The sequence below is a fragment of the Gymnogyps californianus genome, chromosome Z, assembly GCF_018139145.2.
Source record: "Gymnogyps californianus isolate 813 chromosome Z, ASM1813914v2, whole genome shotgun sequence".
In the NCBI taxonomy this organism is placed as follows: domain Eukaryota; kingdom Metazoa; phylum Chordata; class Aves; order Accipitriformes; family Cathartidae; genus Gymnogyps; species Gymnogyps californianus.
Genome location: NC_059500.1, coordinates 54,757,006 through 54,775,766, shown reverse-complemented (window position 1 = coordinate 54,775,766; position 18,761 = coordinate 54,757,006). Strand labels below are relative to the sequence as shown.

The 18,761-nt window shown below is 34.4% G+C and overlaps 1 protein-coding gene across 1 annotated transcript in view; it reads right to left on the bottom strand.

The window, feature by feature from the left end:
- Nucleotides 1-18,761, bottom strand: part of RFX3 (regulatory factor X3) — a 63,977-nt gene that overhangs the window by 17,703 nt on the left and 27,513 nt on the right. The window contains exons 4-6 of the mRNA XM_050912796.1: nt 12,475-12,549; nt 7,465-7,646; nt 6,783-6,902 (exon numbers count right to left, since the gene is read on the bottom strand). Of these exons, the coding sequence (XP_050768753.1) occupies nt 6,783-6,902; nt 7,465-7,646; nt 12,475-12,549 (377 nt within the window). The remainder of the gene's footprint in view (nt 1-6,782; nt 6,903-7,464; nt 7,647-12,474; nt 12,550-18,761) is intronic.

Genomic DNA, 18,761 nt, shown 5'->3' with positions numbered 1-18,761 from the left:
TCCTTTGGTGCTAGGAATCAGGATTATCCACCTACTTACTCCACTGTGCTTTATATAAAATATGCTGGGCAAAATTCTTAATTCTGGCACTGTTGCAGGTAACTCGTCACAGGAGTTAACCAGTTTCAACAGCATTAGAAAATCACTTGCAAAATGAAAACAAAGAATGCAAAAAAGAAAAAAATTATTTTCAGGAGCTTCAGATGAAACATAAGCAGACAGTGGTTAACAATTTTAGATCTGCTGTCTTTTATGTATAAGTAGAACTTTGGCAGTTTAGACATCAAACAGCTCTTCAGAATCCTTTAGTTAAATTCGAGACATTTTTGGTGCATGGAAAAAATAGTTACAATTTCCTAACTGGTAAGGGTTACATTTTCTAAAATTATCCAGACTTTTCCCTATTTCCCTATTTTACTCACTACTAAACTATACCTCTTTTCATCTTTCATCCGTTTCTTTTCTTTCAAATTACTAGGTGCTAAGAGACTGGGAGCAGAAAATAATAACTGACCTTACATGAATATTACAGCTTTCTAATGATACTCGACCCAGAAAGGACACCATTTGAATTTTATATAGGTTAGCATAAACACAGTAAAAGTTTGCAAAGTCTTTAGTTAACAACAGACATTTTCTCAGTTTGTGCAAAGCTATGAAAATAAAAAAAACCCTAAACCACTGAAATCAGAACATGGAATCAGGTAATTCAGAAATGACACTGAATGATACACTGGTCTTTGCAGTTAATTTAGAATACAACTTCATTGACTTCCATAGTCTAACTGTGACATAACTTCATTAACAGAAACTTCCTCTCTCACCGCAGAACAGATTAATAACTTCCTGACTAAAATTCATGTGCAGCAAACAATCCATATTCATTAATAAGATAAAGTGGAAAGGGGAAGTATAATAAAATGCCTGATTGGTTTGAAATGCACATATGAAATTGGTAGGGAAAAGAAACAAGCTGAAAACTATCAAAACTATCAGAAGCCAAAACAGATTGACTAAGTCACAAGACAGACAAAAAATAGATAGCAGCTTTTTCAGTTAAATTTTCTGTAGATTTTGTTGTTTGCTTGTACTGTTGCCATGCTGCCACTATTTGGATTTTACTCTAAGTCTTAGAATTTAGTACTTTTCTGAAAAATCCAACTCATGCTGTTATGCAATTTACAATATTCTCTCTTTTTCTTAAAAACTAAGGTTTCTATCCTTCTGGCTTGCTAAAAAACAAACTGTAGGGATTCTAGAAAGAAACAGAACTAAGCTCTAAGGATTCATTTCCATTTTATTTTAAATCTATTATTGTGATTTATCACTAGGAGTTCACTGACATCTGTGAGAAGTGAGTTTAATGTACCAAACTATGTAACAAGATGGTGACCTTCTGCATAACAATGTGTAAAGTATGTTAAAGCATTTTATTACTGTATAATAAAATGTTGTCGTTGATGCTAATAGGGGGAAAAAAATCAGCTTTTAAAATTAGCAGAAAGCAAAAGTTGATTCAAACAGCTTGTAACACCACAGGCAACACATACTAAAGCTGTTAACTATGCGAAAATTGAAGAAACTCAAATGCTTTAAAAAATTATTGAAGATGCACAACCTGCAAGTAACAAAGAAATACCTGAGAAGCGTTTGGATGCTATCAGAAAGTTTTGGTGTGTAGATCAAGTTTGTACTAGTTTCTTGCACACATCATACAGCCTCAAAAATAATGCGGAGGCTGTATTTCAATAAAAGCCTGGTTATCTGAAATCAAATACGGTAAAACTGTAAAGAAATTTAAGGAATGAAAATTTCATGTGTGTGTTTTTAAAACATCTCTCCTCAGTCCAATAAGCATTGTTGAGATACGTCTAATCTAGAAACCTAAGCAGAACTTCCTGGTTTTTTAAGCCACAATCACCTTAGCATCATAACCATACTATACACAAAATATCTGTGCTTGTTCAAGAGAAAGACTGTGCATTTTTTCTGAACTACTCCATTAGGAACTTGTTTAGTAGTTTATCATATAAGTTCTCTTATTATCATTTTAGGATATTGTGTCTTAACAAACTTGTAGCCCAGTTTTACAGATGTCAGTATTTGTTGGACTATGATACCTTGCTCTCTATCTTCAAAAAGAATACCACTATAAAAATGCATAATTTCCCTGTTGTCCATAAACTCAAGCCCCTTTTAAAAAAAACCTATAAATACTTGATGCTTTGGACTCACAGAGGCTTCGTTTAAAGGTAATGTTTGACTGAACAGTATATCCGGAAACATGAGAATACAGGAAAGAGAACAGTAGAAAAATACAGATTATTTTCTACACAAAATAAATACATAGGATAAACAACATCTAGAGGAAGTAGTGATTAATGATTTCTGGTTAGAACAATAATATATGTGTTAGCTGAATGTTATAATGTACAGTAGATAACAATACAGTTATTGTATTTATGAAAAAAAAATCTTAGCTGAATGTTCAGCTCCCATAAATGAAAACAAAAAGGTATAAACATTGCGTGCAAGAACTGAAAGATATATTTGAAATTAACTTGGAAAGCTGGAAGTTTACTTCTGTAAATAGAATTTAAAACATACGTTGTTATGAATGCCCTAAAGAAAAGACAAGCATACCTGTATCAATTTCCCTAGACTAAACCATAAAGGTAATTCAACTTCTGAGCCACAAGCTTCTACTCATGAAGAGCTAAATAAAAACAGGCTAAAAATGGAACTTGACTTTAGGAATTGTATCTCTGATACATTTCCCTTAAATGGTCTGACAACGAATGCTTATGGGAAAGAGATTTTATAGTAAGATTGTACTTTAAAGTGGCAAGTGTTTAGTGCCAGACTTAAAACTGTGCAAATATATTTGGCATAGTATTTGGGTTGAATATTACTTTATTTCTTCCTAACAATCTTTGTCTGATGTCCATTCAGTGTTAGTCAGGCCTGTGTTTGATCTAGAACTGATAGATATTATAAACATTTAAATATCCTGGTTTTTCCTGCCCTGGAAAACATCGAGGAGCAGGATGACAGAGGCAAGCCAGGCCTTCCCTTGCAAGTCTGAGCCATACAGCAAATCCAGCTGAAAGGCAGGGTGTCAGCTATTATCTTCCAGCCAAGACTAGTTGTTAACCGTGCATATCTTCCAGCCAAGACTAGTTGTTAACCGTGCATTTCTTCAGTTCAAAAGTGCTTTAAGTCTCTTGACATGTGGTTGTTGTCGCCAAACCACTGTCTCAGCTGGAAATTAGGACTGTTAGCATCTGTGATCTGTAGTTACTCTGTATTTTCTTCTTACTGGAACAAAGAAAGAGTACTCCCACAGCTCACACTGATCACAACCAAGACTAAGCAACTAACAGCATTACCTTCCATCTGAAATTTATGTCTGATAAATCTCAGACCCTTGAATTCAAGCCCAGAACAAACTCTGAACATGAACATACAAGAGCACTTTGGGATATTCAAGTCATGCAAATAGAAAAGGTGCATGACCCTCAAATTAAGAAAAGGAACAAAGAAAAATAATCTGTAGCATACATTCAGTCTACAGTCTTTGCCAAAAAGGACTAGAAGTGTTTATCCGATTAGATGTGTCTGATAGAGGTTGTAGAATTGGTATAACTACACAGAAAAAGTATATTGACTGCAATTTACCACTGATTTAAAGGACAAAAGAAACAGAAATATTAATAAAGCTGAAGAAAGAATGATGTTATCCTAATCATGCAAATTATAATATTCAGTCCTTTAGTCATCTCTTAATAAATCCTGCTAGAATTTTTCAATACACTAGGATAACTATGATAAAAATACATACAGACATATATCAAACATTGACATTAGATACTAAGCAAGTTCTGTAAATGTGGAAGAAATTGTACTTCAAAAATACGAGTTCATTTTTTAAATTGTGCACTAAAAGTTTTAAGTCAAGCCATTTTTGTATTTAGCATTTCTTTTTTCCCCTCACACCCTAGCTTCTGAGGGCTAAAAACACAAGCATGTCTCAGTTTCCATTAAAATTAATCAAGCAAAATACACAGACATTTTTATTTCAAGAATGTGGAATAAAGCTTGACATTGTCCGACCAAAGACTACCCTAAAATTAAAAAGTAAGGCTACAAAGAGAGAAGAATAGGCCAAAGCTCATAATTGCTGCATGTTAGAGAGTGGCTGTAATCGAAGTAAACAGGTTAGATTGTGGAATAATTTAATATATTTGTTAGATCTTTTCCTAAAATTACTATTATAATCAGTACATTCCAACGAGACAAACATGTTCTGGAATCACCACACTTGGCTTTAAAAATCCCTGTTTCTATTAGAAAATTTTGCAGTTTTCTGGTTTAGATAGGTATGAATAAATAAGTTAAAGTAATAGTGGCTCGTGAGTTTCCATTTTTCAATTAAAATTTCCTATATTTTGTTGGATAAACATCTTCATTTTGAAAATTTCTATATCCTATTCAGTATTGCTAGTATGTTTCATGGTATGCAGAGCAGAGACAATATACATTTTTCACAGTGCAATTGTCAAAGTCTGGCTAGCTCCTTGATCTCTGCATTTTGTTTATTTAGGATGCTGGGATTTTGGAAAGATAGAAAATATTTTACTGAGATCTGTGTACCCTGAACTAAGGGATGAACAAAGATCCTCAGAACTACTTTGTATGAATAGTACACCAGTAGGACTATGTGAACAATGCTTCTATTTCTAGGGTACCTAACTGGACATCACAAGATTTCAAGAGTCTAAAGACATCAGGCTGTCTTTTGTCTTAAAAGACAAGAAAGTAAGTAATGCAAGTTCCTGAGTAAAGAGGTAAAGCTTCATCTAGGAAGGTATATTAGGACAGCTGCTTTTAGGGATTTAATAACAAAGCCATTATTACTACTAAGATATAACAACACGGTGGTCTTTTCTGCAGTCAGTATTGCAGATAGGTGATAGAGGCTTCCACTATTTTTCCTATTCTCCTCCGTCTTATTGCTAGCCTCAACTGAAGATAATGCACAACCAACTTTTCTACTACAGCGCAGTATTTTTCATGTAACAGCTATCTATTCAGCATAATTATCCAGTGCCTTGTAGTTCCCATCCTTCATCAATATCTTTAGAGATTCTCGCAGCAAAGCTTAAGATTGGTATGAATTGAGTATGAATGGGAGTGTGCTTGTGTGTGTACGTGTGTGCACACGCAAAACATGGGTTAAAGGAAAGGTATGCACTAAGTGCTACACAATGCCATATGTGTGATTTGATTCAAATATAATCAGGGAACAAACTGACATAAAGATAATGTTAAGAAAATGCCACCAAACATACCTACCTAAGGAAAATAAGGGAACTCTATAAGGCATATGGTGGTGTTAAACAAAATAACAAAGCAAATAATAAAGAAAAGTAGTATCCACTCCTAAGAGTTATATAATGCAAGTTCAAAATCACTTTGTCATTGTGAATCAAGAAGACAAGAGAGGTGGTGATGATAACTGGCATAATTTCTCCAGAAACAATTTCATAGAAACAATTCTAGTTAGACCATTGGGGCATATGTCTTGGTGCATACATGTGATTTTGAGTGTCAGTGAATGAAATCTGTAAGTGAATGAGCTTCAGTGGGTAAAGCAAGCTTGCTTGGAGATTTTGTAAATATCTATCACCTTTTCTTACCATATAATCCTGCAATGATTTTTGTAACAAGAATTTCCTTCATGATCATATTGGCAGACATCTCATGTTTCTGTATTATGCCCGGCACAAGACAGTTAAGACCATGTATCTTACCATGAATATGCATTTAGTGCTGTAACTACTTCTGGAAGTGACAGTAAAATAATTTCAGATTAAAGTGATATCTGTGTTTGAAGTTAAAGTTAGAAGTTGTGGTTTCCATATCCCAACTGTGTCCAAGGCCACAAAATATGCTTAGTACACTACACCAAACTGTTCATTCAATTGGATTTTTTGGGGGTAATAGCTCTAAAGATGTCTTGCTTGATACACTGCTGTTCTATCTATGAGTTTCATGAAATTACACATCTTATATATTTTACTTTACGGTAATATGGGAGGCTAGTGACATCAGTCAAATAAAAACTAATTTCAAAGAAATGTACTGATTTCCATTTTTTCCCTAAAATTTTCTGTTCGAGATTGTTTTTCGTATGCATATTAACACATTCTTTCACCACCAGCATAGCCCTCTGTGGTCAGTGCCACTGCTTTCAAATACTTCTGAGCTTTCACAGGATCCTCAGGAACAACAGATGCCGAGGGAAAATACTTAAATCAACTTACAGGCAAACCATTATGGTCACATTAATTCTTCGCAAGGAGAGGAAATAAAACACCAAACTGAACTTAATCATAAGCTCTCTTATAAGCAGCTTATACGCAAAACGATATAGTAATGAAAACAAACAGTAAAATTTGGAATTCAAGCTCTTACTGCTTTTCTCCAGCTTGTGGGATGAGAACTCAAGATAGTTAAGAAGAATCTGTTCATATCATATCTCACTTTATTATTATTATTATTATTTTGCAAATTTATGACAATTTCTAGGTAAATATTCTTTCATGTTGACTGATACCTAACTTCAGTGACGTCAACTGGATATCTAGCAACCTTTTATTTTTCACAGCAGAGAAGCTGAACAAAAGTTGCATTAGAATTTCAACTTTTCCATGTAAGGGAAATTAAGGCTTTATGAACTAGAAATATTAATAAGTACTCATGTTCATTTCACACTTTACCTCTGTTTCTGCTGCATGGGCTGTTGTCTCATAGCCATATATTGCATGTCCTCTTGTAGTCGATTCAGAGGAGAGTCTGGCTTGACACGAATCCCATAGTAATGATATTTGGAGTTCCCCCTTTATGAAAGAGCAAGAATTAAAAGAACAGTAACACTAGTTTTATGCATCTACATTACATTTACTTTACAATTTACATTGACTGGAAAACATTATCCACAAATCAGGCCTGACTCTCCTGTCATACCTGTTTCACATGGGTGTCATTTTACCACCTTTAGGAAATTAATTCACTCTCTTAAACAAATTTTATCTGGCATTTTAACTTGTAATCCACTTGAGTAAGAAAAATAAAATACAAATAAATACAACTTACCTAGTTATGGAGAAACACAATTTTTAGTAATTTCCAAACAACAATCTACATTTTATTTGTACTGATAAAAATCTGCAGTGTATTTATCAAAACGTAAACTTATGAACAGTCAAAACCAGGAGAAGTAAAAGTATAATAACATCTGGAAGAGCATAAAACTGCTTAACGTTAAGAGACAGAACTAACAGAAAACCACTGTAATATTTAAATACAGGTTTTACTTATTTTTTGACTAGTAGACAAGTTTCTTACTCATAATTATTACTTGTATTTTCCATTATAGTTCAGGATTTCATTAACACAAACCTAGTTCCAAGTCTTCTGGTCCGTAATCCCATGAAGATTGACCGTATGAGTTTTCCAAAGGAGGCAGCATTGACTGGATCCAACTTGTGTTCCTGACAATGTCGTAAGTAATGGTTGTAAAGGGTACTTCTTGGAAGGCTCACTCCTTCTGCAGTTTCATAGTTGTCTAAAAGCCATTGAAGCTATATCACATACAAAACAGAAAAAAAAAATCATTATTACTTTATTAAAAATATCTTATCCATACAACATTAACTTACGACAGTTTTGAAATCACTCTTCAGGTCTATTCAACAATTACTTCTTTCTTCAGAGATTCCTTAAATGCTAGCTATACCATAGTGCTTTAGGATCTTCAGAATGACCAGGAAATAGCAGAACTCATTGCACTTGTGACCTCAGATAAGTGTCCACTTCTTAAAATATTTTTGATTCAGTAGCACACATCAATACTTGATAAAGGTATCTATGCTTTGGAGACAAACTGTTAGTACTGCAAAGAAATAAAGTAATCATGAATGTAATTCACATAAATTGCAGAAAACAAACTCCTTGGACTAACAATAGTTAGTTAATGTATTTGTAAACCTGGAATATTATACTGTTTTTCTTTGCCTGACGTTAAAAAGCATTATGACACTTAATTGAATAGGATATTGTTTACTCTCAGATATATAAAAGAAAAATCTATTGCATATAGGTCAAAGAGCAACCTAGATAATGTGGAAAATAACTGGTACATCTATAAAGTATTAGGGGTACAATCCCTTCCAGTTGTAGCCGGTTTGCCTTTGACTTCCAGGAGGAACAGAATGAGATTATTGGAAAAATATTAATCTTTTCATGCAATTGTGGTAGGTAATTTTAGACACATGCAAGAAAAGACTTTTTCTGTAACATCATTGGTCTTTCCAAGTAGTGCACACTCATGAAACACGTCTAGCTGTCACTAATATATAAAAAAGTAAGAAGGACAATTTAATACTCCTAGATTTAACATTATAGGAGAATGACAAAATAGATCAAAAATAATATAGGTTGAGGATGCATTTAAATTCCACTGTTTTAGTTTTTTGATATGCTAACATTTTCCTTATCTTTCTCCAGTACTTGCCATGGTTTCATTTCCCTGAAATTCTCCTTTAGATATAGCTTGAATGATTCACAAATTTAATTTTCTGTTTGAATTTTATTTCTCTGTTTTCCTAAGTATTTGTACCAAAACAGTACCGTGTGAATATTCAAACTTGCTAGGATCAGAGATCTTACCAAAACTCTGGATTTAATTTGATTATCCAGTGAAAATGCAAACTGAGGATGTTGTGTCTTCAAGACTTGCTACAAACTTCTACGCTGATGAGCTAGATATTCACACAAATGTGTAATAATTTTCCACTTAGTCCAGCAAAGCAGTAACTAGTATAACCAAAACACAAATTATTAAGTGACAATAAAAGATATACACGGTCTATGTGTTACTTATTCCTTTGCAGAATTATTTTCTGTTAGAGTGGTGCACAAATTCTGTTCCATGAGAGTTCAGTGTAACTTATGCAAAGAACATGAATATTTTAGCGTGCAATAGCCATGAAATGTTTCAGTCCTGACCTTTTCTTTATCACAAAACTGTTATGTACTAAAGCAAAGATGATAACAAATATATTGAATTTATAGCTATGTTTTAGTCACAGTGAGAAATTCACCAATACAAATGCAAAAACATTACTACAAAATTTACTCTAGGCCATTCAAACACCATTTCCATATTTGCTTTTTATTGAAAACATGCCCATAACTTTTCCATGTTTCTTAAACATAAGCTCTAGAAAAATATACAGAAGATGTAAATGCTTCCAAGACATAAAATTTTTAGCTCAGTTTGCAGGTAATTTTGCACTTCAAATAGACAAAATGAAAAAGTACAGTTCATCATCTTTATATCAGTTACTGTATCATTATTTTAAAACTCTTAACATTCACAAGTGCTTCCAAATTGAGCATCTGTCATTTTGAAATAAAGCTGAAGAAAAAGTATAATCATAAACATTAACTTTTATCTGAATGTATTAAACTTATTTCACTAATGACTGGATATAAGTCGGTCTGGGCTTAGAAACAAAGGTAATTATATCTTTCAACTGTTGCATTTTATCTATATTTAAAATCTATTAGTACATCTATCGTTATGTATGTTTATATAACATTTATCATATATTATTAAATTTATGGTTTCATCAGAACAGATACGGAATGTGACGTATTTCTGTTTTTCCCAAAGGGAAAAACTTTGTCAATCCCAAAAGACTGACAAACAAAAAATTATTTTCCAATTAAGTTCTGTATGTAGCATTAAAGATATTTTCCTCCAGATGGCTTCTAACCTATTATGAATCACTTTAAGTGCACTTCATTAATGATATGAATTTCTAGTAGATGTTATTTCAACCATAACTTGCATTATTCAACACCAAATAAAACCGAATCAAAAGATAAGTGCAATATAAGAATTTTTGCTCCTGGGTGGAGTTACTTAGTAGCAAAGGCTTGAAGTCATTACTTGCTGGATTATAGCCTGGAAGAAAAAGTGCAGTTAAAACATGATTTTAAAAGGAAAATTATCTCCAAACATTATAAAACTATTGTAAACAACTTTAAAAAAACAAACATTTTTCTACCAAGATGAAATATAATTCTAAAACTGAGCTGTTCAGGTTTGAATCCTGCCTTTTAATTCATAGTACTGGCCATACTGTATGGGTAAGATGGGTAAAATATGAAATATATACAGAGTCAGACCTGTTAAATTGACTGTGACTCCAATTAAGCTGCAATGTTTATAAAACATTCAACCATCAAATTAATTAAATAAGTCAATCTCATGCAGAAGTAAATCAGGAAAGAAAAGAAAACAGAGGAGAGATGACAAACTCCTTAAAATGAGCACATATGAATTTAGGCAAAAAAAAAAAAAAAAAAAAATCCTAGAAAACCTCCTAGAGCTATCATAGGGTGAAAATCCCAATCCCAAAACTAGTATTCTCCCACAAATTAATATATCATCTGCAAAGTGAAAGTTAATTAAACACACAATTTAGAATCCTATTTTAAAACCGATTAAACCCAATTATTCTAATAAATGCCAAACCAAACCATAAGAAGTCAAAATCAAGAACAGTTCAAAGAGACAAAGACTAAACCTATACTTAAACTTCCTCCATACTGTCCTTACTTGAATTTAAAGACAATAAGCATTACTTTAAAAATAGGCAAAACATCCAGTAAGTTTGATCTAGATTGTTAACTTCCTCCAAAATGATGAAGGCAAGGAAAGACTGATTGCCACAAAAATACGTACAGGGATCTTTGCCCCGCCCCGCCCTCCCCCCCCCGCCCCCCCGAGTCAAAGATATATCCCCATCAGAATAATTTTGAAAAAGCCTTCACACTCAAGAAAGAAATATCATGATAAGACTTAACAGTTGGATGCAAATCTCATTATTACGAACACATTGTGAACAGTGCAGGAATGAGTGGAACATAGTTTACTGGGGCACAGCAGCTTGTCTTGTAATTCTTCTTGGTTTTATGCCAAGATTCTGGACTTCATAATAGGATTAAACACAAACTTATCAACAGTTCAAGTGTTCCAAATCTTAACATAAATTTCTGACACTTTGCCAATAAAACTACAATCCCTTTAAAAACATTTAAATAATAATTTTGATATTATCTGTCTAATACTATTTATTGTTATTGAAATAATAATTTTGACACTGTCTTATCTTCAGAACAACTATTTTGTAAGCATCCAAAGTGGAATCTAAAAGTCCTTCTGTATAACATTTTGTATAACTTCTTGTAATACGATTTTCCCCTTTCAATTTTGGCATTTTCTAAAGAAAAAAAAAAAGTTTGCTTAAAATTTCCACAAAACAATTCTAGTTTTGACTTTGATATAACCAGACCCATCCAGGAAAAATCGAAAACCCAAACCCAAACCTGCTAAAACATATATTTTTAATTTGATTTCTGAGGGACAGCCTCTACCACCATATTCTTACATTAAGACCACAAACCAAATCTAAATTTCTTCTGTAAAACAATAAAGGAATTTGAATTTATATAATTAGTAAAGCTGAGAAGGAAAAAAGAGGTAAGATGAATACAAACTAATCAACATGGCAAAAATACAAAATACAAACCCACGAATACTAACAGAAAAAAAACATTTCAAGAAAGACTAGCAACTTACAAAGCAATATTAATATTTATATAATAAGTTTAAAATTAACTTTGGGCCTTTTTCCTTTATTTTAAAGTTACATATAATGGATTTATCACTATATTTGGAGATCATGTTTTTACCCAAATATCTTTTAGCTTTGTATATGGAAAGTTCTTAACTGTAAGATTTGCAGAATAAGAACAAAGCAGAAGGCAGCTGAATAAGACATTTTTATGCACTTCAAAATAATATAATGCTTTCATTTTTTTTCCAGGTCATCATAAGGATCTTTAGGATTTTTAAGTAAGTAATTTCATAATGAACTCTCTATTCCGAATAAATGAAGAAACACCTAAAAATAATCTAAAGATATTATTTAGGCATGCTGTTTGTTTCTTCTCTTCCTTTTCACATGCCCCAAAATTAATATAGGGCACACAGACTTTGCTTTGTAAACAACTTTATTTAAAATGTCAAAAGCCAGCTAATTTAGAATTATTTGAACTTTATCTTGAAATTTACACTATAATCTGCAAAACAGTCAAATGTGTTAACTTGTCTTAACACTAGTGTAGAGCATAGGAAACAGGTAACACTCTGCAATATATCATAAAGACATTTCATCTGACAAAATAAAGCCATGGGAGATGTAGTAGAAGATTACAAGCAACTAAGATGAGAAGATTAAGAGCAAAAAGTAGTAATAAAACAAAACAAACATTTAGAGGCAGGCTAAGCATGCAGAACAAGCAAGAGAGAGTGTATGTGAAGAAGAGGCAACTTACATGGCTGTTGAGAAGAGAGCTTCTGTGAGTGGACAGACCATCAGACTTTTGCAGTGTCTCAATCGCCATTTCAATCTGATAATAGATGTCATTAAAAAAAGGACTCAAGACGAGATAGTAAAAAAGCCTGATCAGAGAAGTTTTGACAGATTGCTTACAGATCAACAGAAATGCTTGCTTTATTCCTGGCTAGGGCATATGGTCTACTAAGAGGCCTCATACCAGACTCCCAGTGAACAAAAACCTCCCCAATGAGGTCAGAAAGACATTTTGCTTGCACGTATACTGCAGGATCACAGCCTCAAAGTCCATTTTACCTTCCAACCTGCTCAGGAAATTAAATGAGTAGATTTACTGGTGAGCTGCACTGAAACAAAAATAACCCTGATTGAACAAAAATATCATTAATAAAATAAAAAATAAATAAATCCCTAAACAGAATTTTAGGAAAGGCCTCTGTATGTTTTCCCTCCAACTATATCACAAAGAGACGTGCACAGCTTGCAATAAGAATTTAATTAGAAACAGAACTTCAGCTCTCTGGAATCACAGAATCAAATCCCAAACACAAACAATTCAATAGGTTTTCCACCATTAGCTTCACTGGGACAGGACATCACCCTTACTGCTGCCAGCACCCTCTGAATATCCCCAGCTGTCAAAGTAAATGGAAAGTCAGGAGTTATACAGACTCCAGGATCCAGATATAGGATCCAGCCTTTGGAAAAGCAGATTTGTTCACAATAATTTTACCTTTTAAAAGGAAAAGAAAACACAGCACTACTAAAATACAAAGTAGTATTTCTTCAAATGCAAATGTACGAATACTCTCACATCCATTCCCATACTTTTCTCTTTTAATATCAATGGATATTTTGATCAGTTTGATAACGACAGCATTAAAGAAAAAAAATTAGAACCTAACTGTAATTTAACTGAGGAGCTAGAAGTGCAAAAACAACTATGAAAGTGACAGAGACAACAGGATACACAGTAAGAAAAGGCATGCAATTAATTAGCTACATCAAATGGCCAAAATGAAAGCAATGGAAACCACCACTTATACTTTTAAAAACACTTATCATTCTCTGTCTAGACGTTTTCTAATGAACACTCCCTATCCTACTTCAAATATCACAGTACTATCCATAATTTTAGTGGCATAATTTATCAATATTGGCTGAATTCACTCTCTGTATAGCAGAAACTGAAAAATACTACAGTTGATATTTGAATTTACTGTACCTACTGTCGTGGTTTAACCCCAGCCAGCAACTAAGCACCACGCAGCCGCTCCCCCCTCCCCCTCCCAGTGGGATGGGGAGGAGGGGAAAAAAAAAAAGGTGAAACTCGTGGGTTGAGATAAGAACAGTTCAATAACTAAAGTAAAATAAAATATACTACTAACTAAGAATAATAATAAGAAGAATATTACAATAATTATAATTGTAATGAAAAGGTATATAACAAAAAAAAAGAGAAATAAAACCCAAGAAGATACAAGTAATGCACAATGTAATTGCTCACCACCCGCTGACCGATGCCCCAGCAGCGATCTGCCCCTCCTGGCCAACTCCCCCCTGTTTATATACTGGGTATGACGTTCTATGGTATGGAACATCCCTTTGGCTAGTTCGGGTCAGCTGTCCCGGCTATGCTCCCTCCCAGCTTCTTGTACATCTGCGTGTTGGCAGAGCATGGGAAACTGAAAAAATCCTTGACTTAAGATAAGCGCTACTTAGCAACAACTAAAACATCAGCGTGTTATCAACATTATTCTCACACTAAATCCAAAACACAGCACTGTACCAGCTACTAAGAAGAAAATTAACTCTATCCCAGCCGAAACCAGGACGGATATAAAATTAGCTTCTCCCTTTTTTACAGGGCAACTGACAAGTATTTAATTGTAATCTGTGTGAGGAATCACTTCTTGTTTCTCTCTTACAACTGTTTAGTATTAGCTATACAAGCCTTTTTATAAAAAGTACATTATTAAAAATACACAATTACTATGTAAGAAAACATGCTTACACAGCAATATATTTTTTTTCAGTATTCTGATTTCTTCTTGCTTCAGTGGAAAATACTATGAGGTCAAAGTATTGAATCACACGGGAAAGATCAAATTTTAAAAGATGCTGCATGATAAAAACTACAAGCTTAAAACATCATCATAGTAAGGTCAACTTACTATATAGCATAGCCATAGAATTTCCCTTCTTAACATAGTACTGCAATCAAACAATGAAGACCATATACACATTTAAATCTTAATTCTGAATCTTAGGTTACTTATTCCACAATGCTTAGTTCGCAGAAGTACTATAGTACTGAAGTTACATCTCCTGCTGCTCATTCCCACTACTGCGCTACTCTCGTTTTGTTGCTGCAATTTGTGGCCTTGTTTGTTCAGAGAAACAAACTGTTAAAAAGTAGTAGTAATTGCACTTAAAAAGAAGAGTGGCATTACAGATGACACTCATTCCTCACTGCCATATTGCCTCAATGCCTTTTGGTGCTATGCAATGAGCCAAATAAAGAAACTGTTTCTTTTCTGTCATTTGGGGGATTTTTGTTGCTGGAGTTTCTTTTAGGAATAGATTTCACCAGTATGGCCATTGAAGACAATGAATCTGTGTTCATTTTTACTGCATAGCATAAGCCAAGCAGTGCTGGTCACCAGTAAAACATGTTAATTACTTCATCAAGCTCAGAAACATATGTGATCTATATTTAAAATGAGTCTTCATCATATTCTACTCGGGCAAGCTTCTCAAGAGAAATTGTTCTCACTACTAATTATTTTGTTCATTATTTCTAGTGTAAATTTTGATAAAATGAACTTTCAGCTTTTTCTGACAGATACATATCTCTAATGACAGAAATCTTCTTCCTATGTAGGCTATACAATCACTTTTTAACTATTTTTGAGCATAAAATACATTTGATTTGAAGACAGATTTTCTAGACACTAAATCATTCATCTTGCCCTTTCTGAAAATCTCCGGCTACTTCTTGTTTTCCTCTATTGGTGTTCCTCAGGGCTCAATTCTAGGGCCAGTTCTGTTCAATATATTTATCAATGATCTGGATGCAGGAGTTGATTGCACCATTAGCAGGTTTGCTGATGATACCAAACTGGGAGCTGCTGTTGACTCTCTCGAAGGATGAGAGGCCTTGAAGAGGTATCTGGATAGATTGGAGTATTGGACAATCATCAGTGACATGAAAGTGACAAGTCGAAATGCCAGGTTCCGTACCTGGGACAGAGAAATGCCAGTCTAAATTGGGAGAGGAGTGGCTGGAGAGCAGCCCTGCAGAAAGGGATCTGGGGGTGCTGGTTGACAGCAGGCTCAATATGAGTCAGCATGGTGCCCTGGCAGCCAAGAGGGCAAACCGCATCCTGGGGTGCATCAAACACAGCACAACCAGCTGGTCAAGAGAGGTGATTATCCCACTGTATTCAGCATTGGTGTGGCCTCACCTTGAGTGCTGTGTGCACTTCTGGGCCCCGCAATTTAAGAAGGGTGTGAAGGTCCTTGAACGCATCCAGAGCAGGGCAACTAAGCTGGTGAAAGGACTAGAAGGCATGTCGTATGAGGAGTGGCTAAGGACTTTGGGCTTGTCTAGTTTGGAGAAACGGAGGCTGAGGGGCGACCTCATTGCTCTCTGCAGCTTCCTGAGGAGGGGAGGGGGGGAGGGAGGTGCTGAGCTCTTCTCCCTGGTATCCAGTGATAGGACGCCTGGGAATGGTTCAAAGCTGTGCCAGGGGAGGTTCAGACTGGACATTAGGAAGTATTTCTTTACCAAGAGGGTGGTCAAACACTGGAACAGGCTTCCTAGAGAGGTGGTTGATGCCCCAACTTTGTCAGTGTTTAAGAGGCATATGGACAACGCCCTTAACAACATGCTTTAACTTTTGGTCAGCCCTGAAGTGGTCAGGCTAGATGATCATTGTAGGTCCCTTCCAATTGAAATATTCTGTTTTATTCTATTCTCTTATTCCAAGCTTTTGGGTTCTCAAGATGATATATGTGACACAGAGTACCGTGTGTATAGGGAGTAATAGCTACCTGTGTAAAAAGTTGTTTATGTGAAGGATCTGTTCCTTTAAGCTTTTAAGTTCTAAGTTTTGGCCAGGGACTTTTATTTAGGTTCTAGAAAAACAGAACATAATTTCATCTCTATTCAAAACAGAATTTAAGCATGTACACAGATTAATTACATAGGTAATGCAGTGTTTTTTATTGTGATATTTTGTGGAAAGAATATGAAAATAATTTTAAGATTTAAAATTATATTCTGCATAAATACAAAAGGAAGACTGATAACCGTGCATTTTTAGCAAAAAGCAGTGAGAGATTCCAGGCACAACTAACTACATATACATCTGAAATGCTAAATGACAACAAGAATTACACATTCATTTATTTGAATATGTGAGCAGTCATACATTTTTCCTATTCTTCTCTTAACAAGACTAAAAACATTATTTATTAAAACATTCTGACTGATAACTGAAATGTACACTATCACTCCCACTGCAACTCCAACTAAACCATGTTAAATGTTACACTACTGGTAGGAATGATAATCAGTTTGTATAGTAACATAAACATGGGTGGACACTAAATTAGAGCATGATAACTATGAAAACTAGTAGACTTCTCTTTTGATTTACTTTGTTTGCCAACTAAAATACTACCTTATACTCTCACGCAGTTGTTAATGATTAAGGGTATTTCCCCAGGGTTAAAAAATTCAACAGTTTGATCCCAGTATATGCATACAGAATCCTACAATGTTCACTCTTTATGTGATCTACTGATTTGGAAGTTATTAACTGTTTTTGCTAGCTTATGTCTTAATGTTCCTTAACATGTTACGAGAGAAACAAATTACGCATAATAGTCTCAGATGTGTATAGCATAGACATAGCAAATACCTATCCCAGACCCACTTTGAAAAAACTGCCATCCTCTTAGGAAGAAGAAAGAAATAGTACTTTTTTATGATTCAACTGATTAACGATTCAACTAATTAACACAAAGTATTTATAGTAAGTCGTTCTAAGGAGGTCAGGACATAAAGAAAACAATCTGCAGAAGTTTAAGCCCTGAGGTTTTGCGATTAATCTGGATATCCTACAATTTATTTTCTTTTATCTGTTTGCACCTGCAAACCACCCTCCACCAGCAGCAAAGCAAGCAACTTCAGGTGGTATCTTAAAATTCAATATATTGTTGCATCATGTTCAAAAAAGATAGCTCCTGTCTCTATCTCCACAGGCACCTTCCATTCACAATGTCTTCATCCACCTCCAAAGGTTTGCCCTTTTAGGCTTTAAAGGAAGTGAAATTCTGAAGGACCTTTCATCACATGCCCCATTATGAAGGAATTACTAATTCATCATATGTGTACAAGAAAGATTAATTTGGTACAGCTAGCTCAGTCCTGGGTACTTGCAACAACTGTGCTTACCTAAATAAGGTGCATACACATCATGAACTAACCTGAAGCTACAGGATAAATGGACTCAGGGCTTTTGAAAATGTGACACTTTCACTCTTTTAAGATGCCACAAACATGCATGATTTACAGTGGCTTTCAGTTCTGTTTCAGGACAGAGTATTCATATATGTCATACTGTCTTCTGAACCTTATGCCAGAGGCTTGCGTTAGGCAGACAAGCTTGCCCAGAAAAAAGAAGCTTGAAAATGAAATAATATTGACCACACTGAAAGAACTCAGGTCTAGCCTTTACAGCTGGAAGAATTAAATCTAAAAGATTTGCATTCCTCACAATAGACAAAGCTGTAGCAGCACCTGTAAATAGGTTCTATGAAATTTTGCTCAAGAGAATGAAACAGTACTATGAAGATGGAAAGAAAGATACTTTTTTAAGTCTGTTGGAAAGAATGAAATGTAAATATGCAGAAAGAGAGCACAAAAAGATGTAAAACAAGCATGGTATTTTACATATGCTGGCCTTAAAAGAATGCTGATAAACCTTAAAAACTTAGGAAAAAAGCTTTTTTCCCCTAAAATTGATTAATTTGTAAATACAACATCCAAGCTTAACATACATAACAGATACTGGTCAAAATACCTGCTGCAAATGCACATCTCCAGTAGTCTGCATGTACATAAGGCATGCATACTGACTAATGAATATAGTATGTTATCTAGTGATTACAAAAGAATATATGGAGTCAACATAGGGGGAAAATGCACACCTAACAGCCATAGACTGGAAAAATAAAAAATGTTTGGAGTTTAGGTCA